The sequence below is a fragment of the Myotis davidii genome, unplaced genomic scaffold (assembly GCF_000327345.1).
Source record: "Myotis davidii unplaced genomic scaffold, ASM32734v1 scaffold815, whole genome shotgun sequence".
Lineage (NCBI taxonomy): Eukaryota > Metazoa > Chordata > Mammalia > Chiroptera > Vespertilionidae > Myotis > Myotis davidii.
Genome location: NW_006288179.1, coordinates 680,336 through 698,185, shown reverse-complemented (window position 1 = coordinate 698,185; position 17,850 = coordinate 680,336). Strand labels below are relative to the sequence as shown.

The 17,850-nt window shown below is 40.8% G+C and overlaps 1 protein-coding gene and 1 long non-coding RNA gene across 2 annotated transcripts in view; one reads left to right on the top strand and one right to left on the bottom strand.

The window, feature by feature from the left end:
* Positions 1-6,006, top strand: part of LOC107182515 — a 12,785-nt gene extending 6,779 nt beyond the window's left edge. Inside the window, exon 3 of the long non-coding RNA XR_001513229.1 lies at positions 5,854-6,006. This is a non-coding gene — a long non-coding RNA (uncharacterized LOC107182515). The remainder of the gene's footprint in view (positions 1-5,853) is intronic.
* Positions 1-8,924, bottom strand: part of KATNAL2 (katanin p60 subunit A like 2) — a 38,916-nt gene extending 29,992 nt beyond the window's left edge. The window contains exons 1-4 of the mRNA XM_015561481.1: positions 8,771-8,924; positions 7,298-7,340; positions 3,516-3,633; positions 2,302-2,400 (exon numbers count right to left, since the gene is read on the bottom strand). Coding sequence (XP_015416967.1) covers positions 2,302-2,400; positions 3,516-3,633; positions 7,298-7,340; positions 8,771-8,843 — 333 coding nt within the window. The 5' untranslated portion in view covers positions 8,844-8,924. The remainder of the gene's footprint in view (positions 1-2,301; positions 2,401-3,515; positions 3,634-7,297; positions 7,341-8,770) is intronic.
* Between the last annotated feature and the right edge of the window lie 8,926 nt (positions 8,925-17,850).

Genomic DNA, 17,850 nt, shown 5'->3' with positions numbered 1-17,850 from the left:
GCCCCCCTCCCGATTGAAAATGCCAACCGCGCCCTCCGCCCCAGCCCGCTCTGCGCACTCCGCACCTCAGTGTTTGACTTCAGCACTGCGCCGCCTCTGAGTGTCTGTATGCGTTACTCTTTCCTCCTAGTTGTAGGACTTCCACTCAGCCAGCGTTCCTGTGGTTCTGGATGATGTCCCTTCTGTCTTTTAGTTTCACTTTTGAAATGGTTGTTCGAGGTGGCAAACTCCGGCGTTAACCTATGCCGCCATCTTGGTTCTCCCAAAAACAATTTTTTCCCCATGACTATTTTGTAACTACCAATCTGTACTTTTGATTTTTTTTCTAAGTCTTACAACACTTCTGCTAGTCAGGTGTGATAGCCTAGTTTCATAGAGGGAAATTCCATGATCTGCCCAGGACCACACAGCTAACAAGTGGCTTCAGGCCAGGATTCAAACCCAGATACTTGTCTCTCATACTCTCTCCAAATCCACCTTGTCTCCCCTCTAGGAAGAAGGAAATAGTAAGGATGTGTGCAAAAACAAATAACAATAATTATAGTTGGCATTTATTGAGTGTTTATTGTGTGCTGGGCACTGTACTAAGACCCTCCATTTATTATGACATTTAAAGTGACCCTATGATTATTTCTATTTTGCGGCTGAAAGAAATGAGGTTTAGAGAGATTGAACAACTTGTCCAAGGTTACACAGCTAGGAAGGTCTGAGCCAGGGTTTGAACCTAGACAGGCTGATTCTAAAGACATTACCTTCAGGAGCAACATGCCTATTAAAGTTGCAAAGGGGACTGGGGAATCCTGAAGCTGAGGGCCCTACCATGGCAATGAGAGACACACTTTGGAGATCAGCCTCCTGGCCATACACCCTCATTCAGCTTATAAACATCTGAAATGCTAGGGAGAAAAACATGTACATTTTACCCTGAAGACTTTTCTGCTGTGAGAGAATTTACAGCCAGACTCTTCCAAAGGTTAAGTGCTGGGTTAAATAGTCCCTTCCTTATGACCAGATCAGAAACATCCATCCATGTGAACTTGAGGCATTCAGGAGAGAAACTAATGCCACAAAACTGCGAGGCACAAAAGTGGCTAAAAATACAATGAAAGTAGTGAAGGTAACCGGGGACATGTTTCTCCATGGGGGACACAGATTCAAATGGTTTCTCCAGCAATCACTCATACATTTGAGGCCCTGACAAGAGTCAGTTCAGGCCAATGAGACAGCTCCCTTGATTTCCAAGGAGATGCCCTCAGCTTCCTCTCTAAATATGCACAACCTAGAGTTGAGTATGGCTGAGAAGAGTTGACTAGAAGTAAGAACTTGATCAAAGAAAGAAAAGAAAGATGACTCTTAAAGAAGTACAACTCTAGAAGTTACAATCAAGAGATATGTTGGTGTTGATGCTACTTTTCATTTCCAAGTGACATGTTTTACCTGCCTTTTGCCTACATTCACCCAATTTGGGTCTTTTCTTTTGAGAAACTATTATTTACAAATCAGGACATGAGGTTCATCGTGAAAGAGGTAAAATACCTATCAAGGACAAGATCAACTCTCTGTCAACATAGGTTCCATGGTTCACAGGAAATTACATTCCAGGTGAAGCCATACCTCCAAGGAGAAAGGTGACACCACTAATCAACAACTACTGACAGGCAGAAAAGAATGAATGTGAGGTCCTTTTTTGTGGTTGTTAATCCTCATCCGAGGATTTTTTTCCATTGATTTTTAGAGAGAATGGAAGGGAGGGGGAGAGACAGAGAGAAAGAAACATGGATATCAGAGAGACACATTGATTGGTTGACACTCACACGAGTCCCAACCAGGACCAGGGATCCAGCCTGCATTGGTGGTATGTGCCTTTGACCAGAATCGAACCTGGGACCCTTCATTCCACAGGCCAATGCGCTATCCACTGAACCAAACCAGCTACAGTGAGGTCACTTCTTAAATAATGCAGAACAGTCATGCCAATGTTTATTATTTTAATCACAGAATTTTAAGCTGAAAGGAACATTAGAAACCATCTATTCCAAATAGCTCAACTTGCAAGTGAGGAAACTGAGCTCCTTAGAGATGAGGCAGTTCATTCAAGTCCATTCATCTAGAAGGAAGAGTCAGACCAGAACCCCAGGGTTCTAATCCTTACCTAGTGCTCTTCCCAGTTCACCTCACAGTCAACCTTTGATCATTACATAGTAACTTTTCTGTTTGACAGAAATAACATTTTTATTATCATTTTTTTTAAAAGAAAAGGGGATTTTCCCTTTCAGTGTCAGGTTCATGAGTTCCACTTACTCTTTGTGGACGGACATTTTCTCTTCCACGGCCTCTGTTGATTCCTGATATAGTTAAGCCAAAGTCGGCTCTCTCCATGCCAGGGTTATTGACAACCTCCTGAAGAAAGAGGAAGACAGGTAGAAGTCAAAATGGACATAGAGATGCTGGTTATAACTGCCTATTCCATTACCCCAAATCAAATGGCAAATGCTGGAGGTCAGTTCTGTAAATGGGGAACCCCATGTGTAATTTGTCCACTTCTGTGCCGCCCCAAGATGAACTAACAATCTACCTGTGCCACATGGAAGAAGCTGGCCTTGGAAGCAAGCAGCTTTTCCAATGTCTCAACCCATTCCCACTTGCTGGCTTGTCTTTTCTCCTGGGACCAAAGGTGTTTGTGGCCAGGAGTGCTGAGTTTGAAGGGCAGCAGCCAGCCAGCTCCTGTGGGATTTATCTGCTGCCCTTCCACTTCCCTTCTGCCTGAGTCAGACTACAATGACCAGACCACCCAACCTCTTTGAGGGTGAGAGATTCCTTTTGACCAACTGATGTTTGTGATTATTTCTTTCTACCCCCCGAGATATCTTTGGCATTAATTATGTTTCACAGTCTCTATTGGTTCTGTTCCCTTAGAAATCTGGTATGTTTTGTCCTAAACCAGGAATCTCTAGGCCTGGATCTCCCAAATCAGGAGCTGCTGGTCTCACCCGCCTGCTGGACTCTCTCCTCTTGTGCCCCATCTCCCCCAGAAAGTCCAGTGCGGAGGTCTGGGGTAAGGACCAACCGTGTCACTTCAGAAAAATCCAACAGGAGACTCTGAGGCCCAGGCACACCCAAGACAACCTCTGGCCCATATCTAGGAACCCAGGAAGGTGCTTCAGGACAGGAAGGCCTGCTGACTACAGTTACCTCAAATGGGAGGATGGGACTCTGCAGCAAATAAGCCCTCCTGCCATGCCCAGGACTCACCCCTCGAAGGCTGTCACCCAGCACTCAGACCAGGGGAAAGGCTGGGGAGGGAGGAGCCCTCCCACTCAAAGTCAGAAACATTAGGAAGACTAGGAATTTGCTTGTAGTTTTAATCCAGTGACTCGGAAGAAAATCTACAATTTAGTGAAATCATACAGCAATTTAAAAAAAACATAGGTCCTCAAAAGAAAAAAGTGACTGTTTTCTTGGGGCTATTTCTCAGTCACCTGCTTTTTTACCACACCAAGCAAAGCTGTCCTGACCTGTTTAGGATGTTCCTTATAGAGGGGTTTGGCTTCCCCTGGCTTCCCCACCATGGTTTTGGACCGTGGCCTCAGCTGACTGATCATGGGAAGATTTTGACAACTGTCATTCATCACCCTAGGGGAGGAAACAAAGAACTTGAAGGAAATTATTCTAACCACTTAGTCTAAGGTAACTAAACAACATGTGGAGCACATAGAGTTCTTGAAAGATAGACAGGTGTACCACAATAGGGCCCTAACATCTGCATCCCCTATCCTGTCCATCCAAGTCTGACTCACTCAATCTACCCATTAGATTCTTACAAGACGGAGCTAGAGGGCCACCTCCTCCTAGAGGCCCCTGACTCACTCTGCATTTCCCTTTCATGACCCATGGCTTCAGCCCTTCTGTAAATAGCTTTCTTTTCCTAAAATGCTTTACAAACAGCCTTTCCTTGTTTCTTTCCACCTCCACCCAACTCCCACCCCCACTTCCCTCTGGAAGAGCAGGGGAAAGGCACAGGAGGAAGGATCCTCCACCCAGATGAATGAGCATTGGAAAGCCTAGGGATCTGTCCATGGTTTCAACCCAGTGTGCTGGGTGGACTTTGTCTACTTAAAATACTCCCATCATACTGTGCACAATAGATGCCAAAAGGGGCTAATGGAAGGAAAGCAACCTTACCTCATCTGTTGTCACAGGTCATTCATGTTTATAAAACAAATTTTCACCAGAATTGTATACTTCAGGCAAAACGAATTGATGGGGCTGGAAGTCAGAATTAGTGGCTAACGGAGGTGGCGATGGGGGTATTGACTGGGGAGGGAGCCTGCTGGTGGGCTGCCAGCAGTGGTAGTAATGAGTATATATGCCTTGACTGTATCTATGTTATACATCAGTACAGAGGTAAAATATACTTGTTCCCTACATTACAGATACCCACATCATCAGGTGTTTGGTTCTCTCATTCTCTTGCCCTCTCACGTGAGATGCATTTCTAAAATTTTTCTCCCCCTGTGCTAAGTGGTCTCAGAGAGCTGCCATTTCAACTCCATTTCTTTGTGAGAAAGAAAAAGTTGGTCATGTCTACTATAACCATATAGCTAGCTATTTGGCCAGCGAGACCATCTATGGCTATGCCAACAATACCACCAATGTCCACACGTGGCAACTACAGTATTGGGCCCAATGGGGTAAATGTCATGAGAGGAACAACTGCCAGTTTATCAGGGCATCTGTTTTTCATCTGTAGATTAGGAACAAGAATGTCTGCCCCTCAGGTCTTTTGCTGGCACAGCAATGAAAATCTATGAAATGAATACCAGACATTTCATAAGTGCAAACCCTTGTGAATAGCATTGATTTAAATGAAGAATAGATAGATGATGATGAAGATAGTTGGATGATGATGATGAAGATAGATAGATAGATAGATAGATAGATAGATAGATGATAGACAGATATAGACCTATATAGAGAGTTAAATTTGCCTCAACACCCTGTAGAGCTGTAAGGAAACAGGAAGCCTATTTTCCCACTGGAGGCAAATGATTCACAGATTTGCTTTAATGTGACCAAAACCAAGTGCATTAATGTGCAAAGCAACACAATTCTTTTCCAATCAGCTCTAAGGATTGTAAAATTCTTTCTAATATGGAACCAAATTCACCCTGTTAATTAACTTCAGTCACTAGTTCTAGGTGTGTCCTGTGGAATTTGCAGAGAAGATCCAATCTCTCTTTAGAGAGTGAAAACAGCTACTGCATTATTGTAGGGACCACCCTCACCCCAAGTCTTCTGTTCTTCAAACTAAACATCTCCAGTTTCTTCAGTCATTCCTAAGGTCATCTGGCTCCTAGATTCTTACTCATCCTGGGCACCTTTAATCCAGTCTTCTGACCAGAATAGAGCCACCTCCTACTTTCCAGACTGTTTCTATTGATGAAACCTAAAACCACATTAGCAGTCACACTACATTGTTGATTCACACTGCATCTGCAGTTCACTCCGACTCCTAGGTCCCTGGTTTTGTAATAGGGGAGGTATTTGTTGTGAATCTTTGGATAGAGTTTAAATCATATTTCATTAAATTTCATCTTGTTATTTTGGGCCCATCTCCTAAATTGTCAAGACTTTATGGCATCCTAATTCTGTCATCCATCACATTAAAGAAGTTTTCCTTCTTGGGGTCAGCTGCAAATTTCTAAGCTGGGAGCTTGCTCTTTGGTGTGAGATGCAAGAATTAGGAAAAGGCACTTTCATCTGTTAGTAGCCAGTCTCATGATACAACCTCTCATTTCAACAACTATCTTTGAATATAAAACTGTAAACAAACACCATTCATTATTTTCCTAGTTATCCATCCTGATCCCAGCAATTTGCTATCCAACCTTCATGCTTACGGGTGCAAACATCTACTCAGAGGAGAGCTGAAGGAACCCCAAGCCATCAACCTCTATCCCAAAAGGGAAGCAAAGCTCTCCAATGACATTCACTCACAGAATGTTCTGCCAGGTAAGGAATGCTGAGCTAATGTCAAGCATGAACGTATGGCTGAAAAATAATCAGAATCTAAATGTGTTCCCCAAAGCCGGCCTCTTAAAATGTTCCTCACTGGGTCTATTCAGAAGTACTTATTTATTACCAAATTCTGACTAGCTTTATGGCAACTATAAATAAAAGAATAACATTCGGTCAAAACAATAAAACATTCCTAAAGAATAGTGCAAAGCAAAGGTAGCCTCAGGCAGCATATTATCACAAAGCATTCAGGGCTCCACAGCCATTTTATAAATGATGCCAAACAGTCCTGTGAGGTGTCTGACCCTTCCTTCTTAGGCTGCACACCAGGGACTGGAGTCACAAAGGCAAGGAACTTAGTGGGGCACATGGAACTCATACCTCCTAAAGGCCTAATGGGTTGCTTGTGATTACAATCTAAGTTTTCTTCAATTGCATTCTAAGATTTAAAGAAGTTTTGTTCACTGACTAAATGGTTGTGGGGCCCCTACTAAGACCCCATTTCAACCTTCCCCTAAGGTTTGGGCCTTATTATAACAGAAAAATCTACAAGCCTTCATGCCCCAAAGCTATGCCGTCCTTGGCACCCATGCCCTTGCACTCCTGGCCATTTCTGAATAGGCTCTGACAGTGGGTGTGAGTTGGGAGTGGAAAGAAGGGAATGCGGAGGACACTGAGGCAAGGGTGGTAGGACCTTGTGTCTCCCCAGAATGGTCAAGAGACAGAGAAATTCCATCATATGCTGCAAGTCCTAAATGAGATTTGGATTTGAGAAGCTAGAGAAAGGAATATAAGATGAGTGCCAGAAAAGGAGGAGAAAAGAAAGGCCTGATTATCTTCAGACAGGTCAGGACATGGGCGTGCACAAAGAAACTCAGATATGATTTTAAAAGGGAAAATAATATTTCTTGGGTGCTCAGTATGTGCAGGGAACTCCCTATGTGTCAGAAACATGCTCCTAGCTTGTCAGAAGCAGAGCCCAGATTGAACCCAGGTCTTTTCATCTCTGAGGTCCATCCTTTTCAAACCACTGAGCCGAGAAAGACAGAGCATAAGTGGGTGCAAGTATTCGCAGTAAAACCAGGAGAACTGACAGACATTGGCCCATGTCCTGGACATTTGTAACATGAATGAACACATGGCTGGGGCCACTTAAATCACATGACCACAGCCTGGCGCTGCTGGTAGGCAGTCATGGAGCCACACTGGAGCATCTTCTGAAAGGGTCCCCCAAACTCCTAGAGTTGAGTTGATCAAGATGAATTACCATTTACTTTACCTTCTGGCCTTCCCTCCACTTCTTGGTGGTAAGTTACTTTCTGCTGTAGCAAAACAGATATTGGGAGGAAAAGGAAAGAATTTCATTTTTACGAGAAAGTGATTTTTCAAGTATGTTTGTCCTTTTACATTGCTTTTAAATTTGTGCAACAGCCTTTTGGCATTTAAAGACTCTAAGCTACTCTTATCTAGAGAGAAGTGAAACTACCAGTGAAGAGAAAGAAGCTCAGGCTTCCCAAATGTTTCCAGGTAGAGAAAGACCCCAAAGGCCTTGGATATTAAACCTGTTGGAGACCATGGACCTAGTGACAACTCCAGTATGGGCTTAGTTACCATTTCATTAGGTTTTCGTGAACTTAAAAATATTTTGACTTGGTCTGTGGGACACCAATACAATTCCATGAGTCTGGCAGGTACTGTTTATCAGTCATACTCTGCCAGTTTACCTGAACATAAAGAGTTAGTGTTCATATCCCAGGAAAAGTCATTTCCAAGCTAGATCAGAGCTGGCAATTTAGAAATCAGATCATGTCAATAATAGGTCTAGTGTCCCAGTGGTTAAGAGTCCTTGCTTTCTCTGCCATGACTCAGATCCAGCAGCCAAGGGCTCTGAGCCCTGCACTGGAAGGGAGTTTAGATAAAACACCTCTCTCTCAGACCCCTTCCAGCTCTGAGATTCGGCCCTAGCTATTTTTAATTGACATTCCTCTTGATTTCCTGGTCCCCACATGAAATGTTAAAGTCTGTGGCTTAACGAGTGCCTTGTAAACAGGACAATGATCTCCCTTGGTTTATAATTACTTCCCCCACTTACAGACTTCTAAGTCAATGTTACTACAAAACATAGGGCCCTCACTTTAGATCTTTCCTCCAGCCAGCCTCCTTGACTGTTAACCTATACTGGGTCTTTGCAAAATATTGATCATTATCTGGATTGATGGCTTTCTAAAGCATTTCATTATCTATACATGAGCTATTAGCTTCACCAATACTCATTTTCATGTTATTTTCAAGATAGATAATAGGTCTTCCTAGCAAGAAAAGAATCTTCTGTCATTTATCCTCTTCTAACAGCTCTTTCCATCTCTACAGAAATGAAAGTAATGTTGGGCTTCTAAAAAGAACCTGTAAAGTATATGATTGTCTAACCACTGTGCTGTACACCTGAAACCAATACAAATATTATTGAATGTAAACTAGAATTGGAAAAAAAAAAAAGGACCTGTGAAACTCTGAGGTTTTGCCTTCATTGTCCTCAAACATGTTCCTCAAACAAATGCCAACATAACTGAAGGAATTTCCATGTCCACAGATCATATTTAAATTGCACTGAATTTAAGGGAAGCTACAGGAACTGTCTGGTCTAGTCCTTCAGTACAGCATGAGGGGCACCATCTATCTGGGAATAAAAGGAGGAGGAAATGCTAATCTTAAAGATGATATAAAGTTTTATTTCTAGAAAATAGCCATATACCTGTGTCTGGTGCCTTTTTGATAATTTTGGGGTATTTCTGAAATTTTATAAAATAATAGCTCTCATAGTCCATCAAAATAGTTTCAAGGTCAACGTTGTCACAAACTTCAAAGCGTCGTAACCCCAGTTGAGTTTCTTGCTCCAAAGCATTAGCTGTATCAATATATCTGGCCATTGCACAGAAGAAAAAAACAAACAAACAAAAATTAACCCTGAGTAGAAAGAACAAAAGCAAACAGGCATTAAAAGTCCAGAGCCATTATTGTTTAAAACGTTTTTAGAAGTGTTTAGTCAAATAAGTCAACTATGAAAATATCTTGTGATTTACCTTTTCATTTTTAGCCAAAAGTGGGTATTTACCTCTTTATTCATTTTAGGCAACATTTGACAATTGATAAAACCCAAATTCAGTCCCAATAGACATGATTTGCCCATCATTGAGGCGATTTAAAAGAATATGTCATGAGCTCTGAAGAAAATTCCCACAATATGTTGAGCAACATCACTGAGGAAAGTTAGTATAAGAAGATGTGATCCAGTTGGATGTATTATTTCTGGTAATTTTTCCATCAGTCACACATTTCTACTTCTAAGTGTAAGTAGTATCTTCACCATAGGTTCTTCACTGTCATTTTTAACCTGTTCGGTTGAAAAGCTGTCTGACTTAAGTAGTCTTAGCAATAAAAATAAGTGCCTTGTCCCACAATCCTCTAAAAGTGGAAAGACTCTCCAGCCCATAGTCTTAGTTAACTTGTTTATAAAAGCAAGGACTCTCTCCTGACAAATGTGCACAGATTAGCATACAACTTTAGGGGTTTATCAAAATCCCAAGATTAAGAATTCCTACTACAGGTTGTAACTCCTTCTGTTTGACTTGAATCCAGAAGGTAGAAGGAGAAAACTTTTTTATCATTGTTATGCTCTCTTCCCTGGCCCAGATTCAGGCCAGTTGGAAGACTGAATTTTGTTAAAGAAGGTTATGATTGCCCTAGCCGATTTGGCTCAGTGGATAGAGTGTCAGCCTGTGGACTGAGGAGTCCCGGGTTTGATTGCAGTCAAGAGCACATGCCCAGGTTGCGGGCTTGGTCCTCAGTGTGGGGCGTGCAGGAGGCAGCTGATCGATGATTCTTTCTCATCATTGGTGTTTCTATATCTCTCTCCCCCTTCCCTTCCTCTCTGAAATCAATAAAAATATATTTTTTTAAAACAAGAAGGTTATGATTATTTCCCATGACCTTGCTAATTTTAAAGAACTTGCAAACGTCAACTGGCTGTACTCAGTCAGCTTCTATACTTACTGATGACTCACCTGGCTTCTACACTCTGTCTTAATCTCCATTTTACAGGGAGATGAGCTAAATCCATTTTTCATTAATGACTTTTGTTTAGTATGAAGTAATATATGCTAATTATTTTATTGATTTTTTACAGAGAGAAAGGGAGAGGAATAGAGAGTTAGAAACATCAATGAGAAAAGCATCGATCAGCTGCCTTCTGCAAACCCCCTACTGGGGATGTGCCTGCAACCAAGGTACATGTCCTTGACCAGAATCGAACCTGGGACCATTTGGTCCACAGGCCAATGCTCTATCCACTGAGCCAAACTGGTTAGGGAGATATATATATGCTAATTTAAGAAAAAAACTAGAAAATACTGATAAGTCAAAAGAAAATTCCACCACTCATAGACAATGACTGTTAACATTTTCTCTATCTTTCCAAACATTTTTATTTTTATTTATTTTTTAAAATATATTTTTATTGATGTCAGAGAGGAAGGGAAAGGGAGAGAGAGATAGAAACATCAATGATGAGAGAGATTCATTGATCAGTTGCCTCCTGCACGCCCCACACTGGGGATCAAGCCTGACGCTCTATCCACTGAGCCAAACCAGTCAGGGCTCCAAACATTTTTAAATGACTAAATACACATATATTTGCACTTGTAAGCCAGAAAAAAAAAGAAAGATAGGAACAGAGACTATAAATGGCTTGTAGTCTTTACTGACATCACACTATATTCTAAACTCTTTCCAGGATCATAGAGTTTTTACTTTAAAAAAATTATGCTAGATAATGGCAGGTCCCGTGTTTCCTAAAGTAATTGATCAGAGAAACAAAACTGCTTCCGTGTGTTCCTGTTTCACTACTTGAGTTTGAATGAGGTCTGAACTTGATAGGGTTGGCAGGAGCCACTAGAGCTTCTTAACCAACAGTGACAGGACAGGACCTCAGGACAAGCAGTGAGCACTAATAAGCAAGACACAGCAGGAGAGACAGAGGCTGGTAACAGGCTCTGAGTCTGAGGGGATGCACATGTGGTGCTACGAGGACCTGTACCATGACCTCCACTGTCTGATCTCACCAATTCTCCCTCACCCTTTTGAACTCTGGTCTTTCTGTTTCCCTAATTGTTCAGTTATGCCATGCCTCTTCTTCCTCTTTGCCCTTGCCGAGGATGTCCTTGTCCATCACATCTGTCTTTTGGCATTCCACACATCTTTCACTGTATGTCAGCTATAATTAAAAAATAAAAATGAAAAGAAAAAGGCCAGCTCATATCCCTTCTCTACAAAGCTTTCTCTGATTGTTTATTTCAATCCACAATAATCTATTCTCTTTGCTGAATTCTTAGTATTTTGTTAAAGGAGAGAGTATTTTTCTGACATTGATATGTCCTTAAAAGTACCTATATTAGCCCATTGGGTGTAGCTTAGTGGTTGAGCTTCAACCTATGAAGTAGGCAGTTATGGTTCAATTCTGGTCAGGGCACATGCCTGGGTTGTGGGCTCGGTCCCCAGTAGAAGGCAGTTGATCAGTGATTCTCATCATTGATGTTTCTATCTCTCTCCCCCTTTCTCCCTTCCTCACTCTGAAATCAATTTAAATTTTTTTTTAAATACCTACATTATAGTTCACTTTTCATCTTGATAATCCATTCATAAGTCCCTTTCCCAGCAGGTCTCAGGGAATATTACTATAAGTAAAATTTTCATTGATTCAAGATGCAAGGAGCCATCTCATGGCAAAAAGGAGAAATGCATGTTTTGTTAACTCACAGTAAACTCTTTATGCCTTAACAGGTAGGTGGCAAAATTCCCTCCCCTGGCCAGTTATAAGATAGGCATTGCACAGAAAAGAGCTGAGCATAGGTCATTCTGGTCAATGCAATTTCTTTATTTTGAAGGAAGGAAAACAGGATTAAGAGTATTATCTTTGTGTACATGCCCAGCAGTGGGACGCTGGGAAACTCACTGGATAAAGGACTTAAACATAAGACAGGAAACCATCAATATCTTAGAGGAATCCACAGGCAGCAAAATCTCAGACATATGCTGAAGCAATATCTTCACCAATACAGCTCCTAGGGCAATGGAAACTATAGAGAAAATAAACAAATGGGACTACATCAAAATAAAAAGCTTCTGCACAGCAAAAGAAACCATCAACAAAACAATAAGAAAGCCCACTGCATGGGAGAACATATTTGCCACTGTTATCTCCAATAAGGGTTTAATCTCTAATATTTACAGGGAACTCATACAACTTAACAAAAGGAAGATAAACAACCCAATCAAAAAACGGGCAATGGACCTAAATAGATACTTTGTGAAAGAATATCTAAGGGACATATGAAAACATGCTCAAATTCAGATGCAAATGAAAATGACAATGCGGTACCATCTCACACCTGTCCGAATGGCTATCATCAACAAATCAACAAATGACAAGTGCTGGCGAGGATGTGGAGAAAAAGGAACCCTCTTGCACTGCTGGTGGGAATGCAGACTGGTGCAGCCACTGTGGAGAACAGTATGGAGTTTCCTCAAAAAATCAAAAACATGATCCCACTCATGTATGGAATGTAATGAACAACATAAACTGATGAACAAAAACAGATCCAGAGGCAAAGAAGCATCAATCAGATGCCCAAACCTCAGTGGGAAGGTAGAGGAGGGTGGGAGTAAGGGGGAGAGGTCAACCAAAGGACTTGTATGCATGCATATAAGCATAACCAACGGACACAGACACCAGGGGGGTGAGAGCATGAGCAGGGGCATGGGGCTGGGGGCAAAGGAGGGATAAGGACACATATGTAATACCTTAATCAATAAAGAAAATAAAAAATAAAAAAAGGCCTACACTAACTTCAAACCTGAATGGGTAAAGGGCTGTATCACATGAGCTGGACAGCTTTGTTAATAGAGTTTTCAAGTACATAATACAAAAAATACCTAGGTACATGCGGCAATAAAAGTGTGTGTCTAGGTTGCTGAGGATGGGGCAGGAACAGGTAGAGCACAAGGGATTTTTAGGGCAGCAAAGCTATACAGTGGTGGATACCTGACATTATGCATTTGTCAAAACTCATGGAACTGTACAACACCAGAGTGAGCCCCGATGTAAACTACGGACTTTAGATACTAATAATATACCATATACAGTATGGTTCATCAATTGTAACAAACGTACCACATGGATGCAAGATGTTAATAATACGGGAGACTGGGCAGCATGGGGGGTTGCCCACATATGGGAACTCTCTGTACTTTAAAAAAAATTAACTGTAATTTTTAATTGATTTCAGAGAGAGGAAAGGAGAGATGAGAAAGAGAGAGAGAGAGACCTCAGTCAGTTGCTTCTTCCCCCAACCTGGGATCAAACCAGAAACCTAGGTATGTACCCTGACCGGGAATCAAACCCAACACCTTCCAGTGCAAGGGATGATGCTGCAACCAACTGAGCCACACCAGCAGGGCCTCTCTGTACTTTGTACTCAATTTTTCTGTAAATATTAAACAGCTCTAAAAATAAAATCTATGGCTTGTTATTTAAAGGGTGTATCTGAAAAGGCAGAGGTCAGAAAAAGAGAGGAGTCATCTCTGTAAATATTTGCAATGTAACATACCCTTCCTGTGTTAAATGATGCAAAATCAAAATAAGAAGATTTTTCCGTCGTGCTTCTGTCCTCATCTTGCACTGTGAACAAAAAGGAAATTTTAGATCAGATGACAATGAGATATAACACTCCTTTTATAGCAAGAAACCCTTGAAGTTAAAGGTACCAGTCAAAACCAAGAAGCATGACTTAAAGGCTAGAAGGCAGTTTGGCATTTCTTGGGATATATAAACTATTTTCCATTGTTACTTTCTTTTTTTAATCCTCACCCAAGGATATTTTTTTCATTGATTTTTAGAGAGAGTGGAAGAGAGAGGGAAAGACAGAAATGTCCATTGGTTGCCTCCTGCATGAGCCCTGACCAAGGCCAGGACCAGGGAGGAGCCTGCAACCAAGGTACGTGCCCTTGACGGGAATCGAACACTGGACCCTTCTGTCTGCAGGCCAATGCTCTATCCACTGAGCCAAACCAGCTAGGGCCATTGTTATTTTCTTCTTAGAGCTGACTTCTTAATTGTAAACCGAAGGTACCATGATTTAAATTAGGATTTCACTTTACTAGTTAACTTCTTACTGCCAAGATAATTGGCATTTTATTGCTTATAACTGAGAAGAAACAAATATACACAGTCCTATTTGGATCAGGTTAAGGAAAGTGATAATAAAGGTAAACTCATGAGCCAGGAATCAGCTCTGACATCCCAGGTACTTACCTGCTCTTACAACTAAAATTTACTCAGAGTCCTACCCAGTCCCTGCACCAATGTGGAGATGAGTTCCAGTAACCATTCAGTTCTGACTGCACAGCCAAGCACTTAGAATAGAGTAGCAAAGCCATACAAAGGAAATTCCTGCATAATAATATCCTTATTCATACTATGTGACTTTTACATTTATCCACAATGTTAATGTGCTGCATTTAGTTATCTAGTATCTCAAATTTCCCTGAAATCTGTAATAATAAAAGCATAATATGCTAATTAGATTGGACATCCTTCCGGACGACCTTCCAGATGAAGCCGGGGCTGCTAGGAGGGAAACCAGGGTCCCGGTGCCGGTGCCGGCAGCCAGGGCAAGGAAAGTCTACTCTTTCTTTTTATTGTCTAAAGTTTTACATATGTCTCCTTTTTCCTCGATTGCCCCCTCCCCCAGCCATTTCCACCGCAAGCGAGCCCCCACCGCTCCAGTGTCTGTGTCCATTGGTTATGCTAATATGCATGCATACAAGTCCTCTCTAACTGCCCCCCACCTCCCCTGTCATTTGTCTCTGGATCTGTATTTGTTCATCAAATTATGTTGATCATTATATCCCACATATGAAAATCACTATAAAAATGACATTAAGATATCCAACACTGGCAGTTTTCATTTTTCTTTCTGAAGATGTTGACACAAGAACTCTTGGTGAAGGCCTTTCTAATTTACCAAAATTAGCGTTGGTGGTCAAAGTTTTTCTTTGTAATTTGATTTGCCTCACCTATAGTGCCATCTAGTGTATTAGGAGGAGAAGCACTTCATGAAATGTAAGTTGTTCCAAATTATTAGTTCAATAATAAAGATGACAATCATCACAAAATTCAGTCCAAATTCAGTTTGCAAAATGAAAATACAAACTCATATTGAACAATAAGGGAATGTTTTTAAAGTACAAATTCAGAAATTATGTATGGGATTTTGATTCAGAATTTTAAGGGTCTGGAAGGAACCTGAAATCTAGAAAAGTTAAGAGATTTGCTCAAAAACCTGCAAAGAGTTGGGAGCAGAACCCAAGTCTTCTAGTTCCTGGGCCAATGCTCTTCCCTCCACCACTTCCTTACCTGCACGCACCCCTCCTCACCAGTCTACTCCCACCCCTGCACATTCACTTCAGACCAGAAAGAAGCTGCTATTTAAATTTTCAAAAAAAAAAATTGCATGCCACATTTGCCAAAATCAAACAACTGTGGTTACCAGTCTAAAGTAAAGAGAAATAAAGTTTTCTTTGTTTAAAAAAAATCAGGCAGCATTGAATGGAAGGAACCACTGATTAGTTAGGCAGCAAAAATCAGTAATAATATATACAAAAATAACTACAAAAACTGTGTTTATTAAATAATTCTACTCTGAATAATCCTACTCTAAAGTCGCAAGATAAGAATCAACAAAACTGTTTGAATGTTTTCCTTTATTCCTAACCCTGTTTACAATGGGTAAATTGTTTCTTTAAAGTTGGGTCACTTACTAAGAAAGTCAGAAATCTCAATATAGCCCTAGCAGGTTTGGCTCTGTAGATAGAGCATTGGCACGTGGACTGAAGGGTCCCAGATTCGATTCCCGTCAAGGGCATGTACCTTGGTTGCATGCTTGATCCCCAACCCAGTCAGGACGTGTAGGGGAGGTAAGCAATCGATGTGTCTCTCTCACATCGATGTTTCCCTCTCTCTTTCTCTTCCCCTTTCTTCTACTCTCAATAAAGCATCCATGGAAAAATATCCTCAGGTGAGGATTAACAAAATAAACGAACAAAAAAAGTCTTAATGTAGGATTGATGGTTAACACATGAAATTAGGGGAGCTGAGCCTTTAAGTGGCCTTATTTCAAAGACTCCAAAAGGCCCACACCAAGACACATCCTAACTAAAATACCAAGGGTTAAAGACAACGAGAGAATCTTAACACATTGCGTACCACATAGAAATCTCTAAGACATACGCCAGGGACCGCACGTTTTGGGGCAAACTGCATGTTATTTAAATCATCATAATGCACTTTTGGTGTTGTTTTTCAATAATTATAACATTTTTATTTACAAAAACAATTAAACAATTAAAGTTCTAGTACTTTTTTAACGTATGGTACTGCGTAAGACATTTTCCTCTATGAAGAGGGACCAAATAAAATTTACATAAGTATCTAGATTCGCTCCTTTTTCCATGGGCGTGAAAAAACGAGAATTCTCATGAGCGGTCCTTAACAGATGGCGCACGAAAACTCCTGAGCGGTATGAAATGTGTTAAAAGCAGTAAGAGAAAAGCAGTTGGTCACCTACAAGGGAGTGCCCATACGACTGTCCAACTGTCCGCTGATTTCACTTTTTTGTTTTGTTTTGTCAGCTGATTTCTCAACAGAAACTTTGCAGGCCAGAAGGGACTGGCAAGAAATATTCAAAGTGATGACTAGTAAAGGACCTACAACCAAGATTACTCTACCAGCAAAGCTCTTATTTAAAACTGAGGGTCAGATAAAGAGCTTCACAAACAAAATGTTAAAGAGTTCATCACCACCAAAGCACTATTACGTGAAATAAAGGGTATCCCCCTTTTTTTAAAGGGTATTCTTTAAGAAGAAGAAGAGATAAAAAATTTGAACAATAAAATGGTAACAAATATATATCTATCAACAATTAAACCTAAAAATCAAAATAAATAAATAAGAAATCTAATGAACAAAATTAACTGGTGAATAAAATAGAATCAGAAGCATGGAAGCATGGCACAGACAAAGGAAAGGCAGGAAGAGATTAACCGAAGAGCTTACCTATGGACACAGACAGCAGGGTGGCAAAGCCCTGGGGCGGGGTGGGAACCGGTTGGAGGGGGGCAATGATGGGGGAAGAGGAGGACAGCTGCAATACTCTCAACAATAAAGATTTAAAAGAAAAAAAAGGACCCTAAATTATCTGTCCATAAAAAAATTATTTTTCAAACAAGAATTGTATAAAATACACACAGAATGTAAGTAAGTTTGACCAGGGAAAAATAATAGTGACATTCATTGATCCCATCAGCTCAGACACTCATTCACAGAACTGGAATTGTTTGAGCTCATTTGTTAATGAATGCAAGCGTCTTTCATTAAAACTTCACCAATGTGTCTTTTTTTTTCTTTTTCTTTTTTTTATTATATAGGATTTCCCTGTCTCCCCCCCTTTTTTTTGCTGTTAGTAAACAATAATGTAGGGAACATTCTTGGCACATCTCCTTACATGTAAAAATTATCTTTCAATTGGCTGTACAATTCTACATTCTTACCAGTAGTATGTGTGAATACTTATTTGTCTACAACTCGTTAGATGTGAAGCAGTCAGATGTTATTTTTGCTAAATGGCTGATAGATTTGAAGTTATCTCTCTCTTCGATTTGCATTTCCTTAGTTATTAAATGAGGGTGAGCATCTTTCTACTTTTTATTTTTGTAGCCATG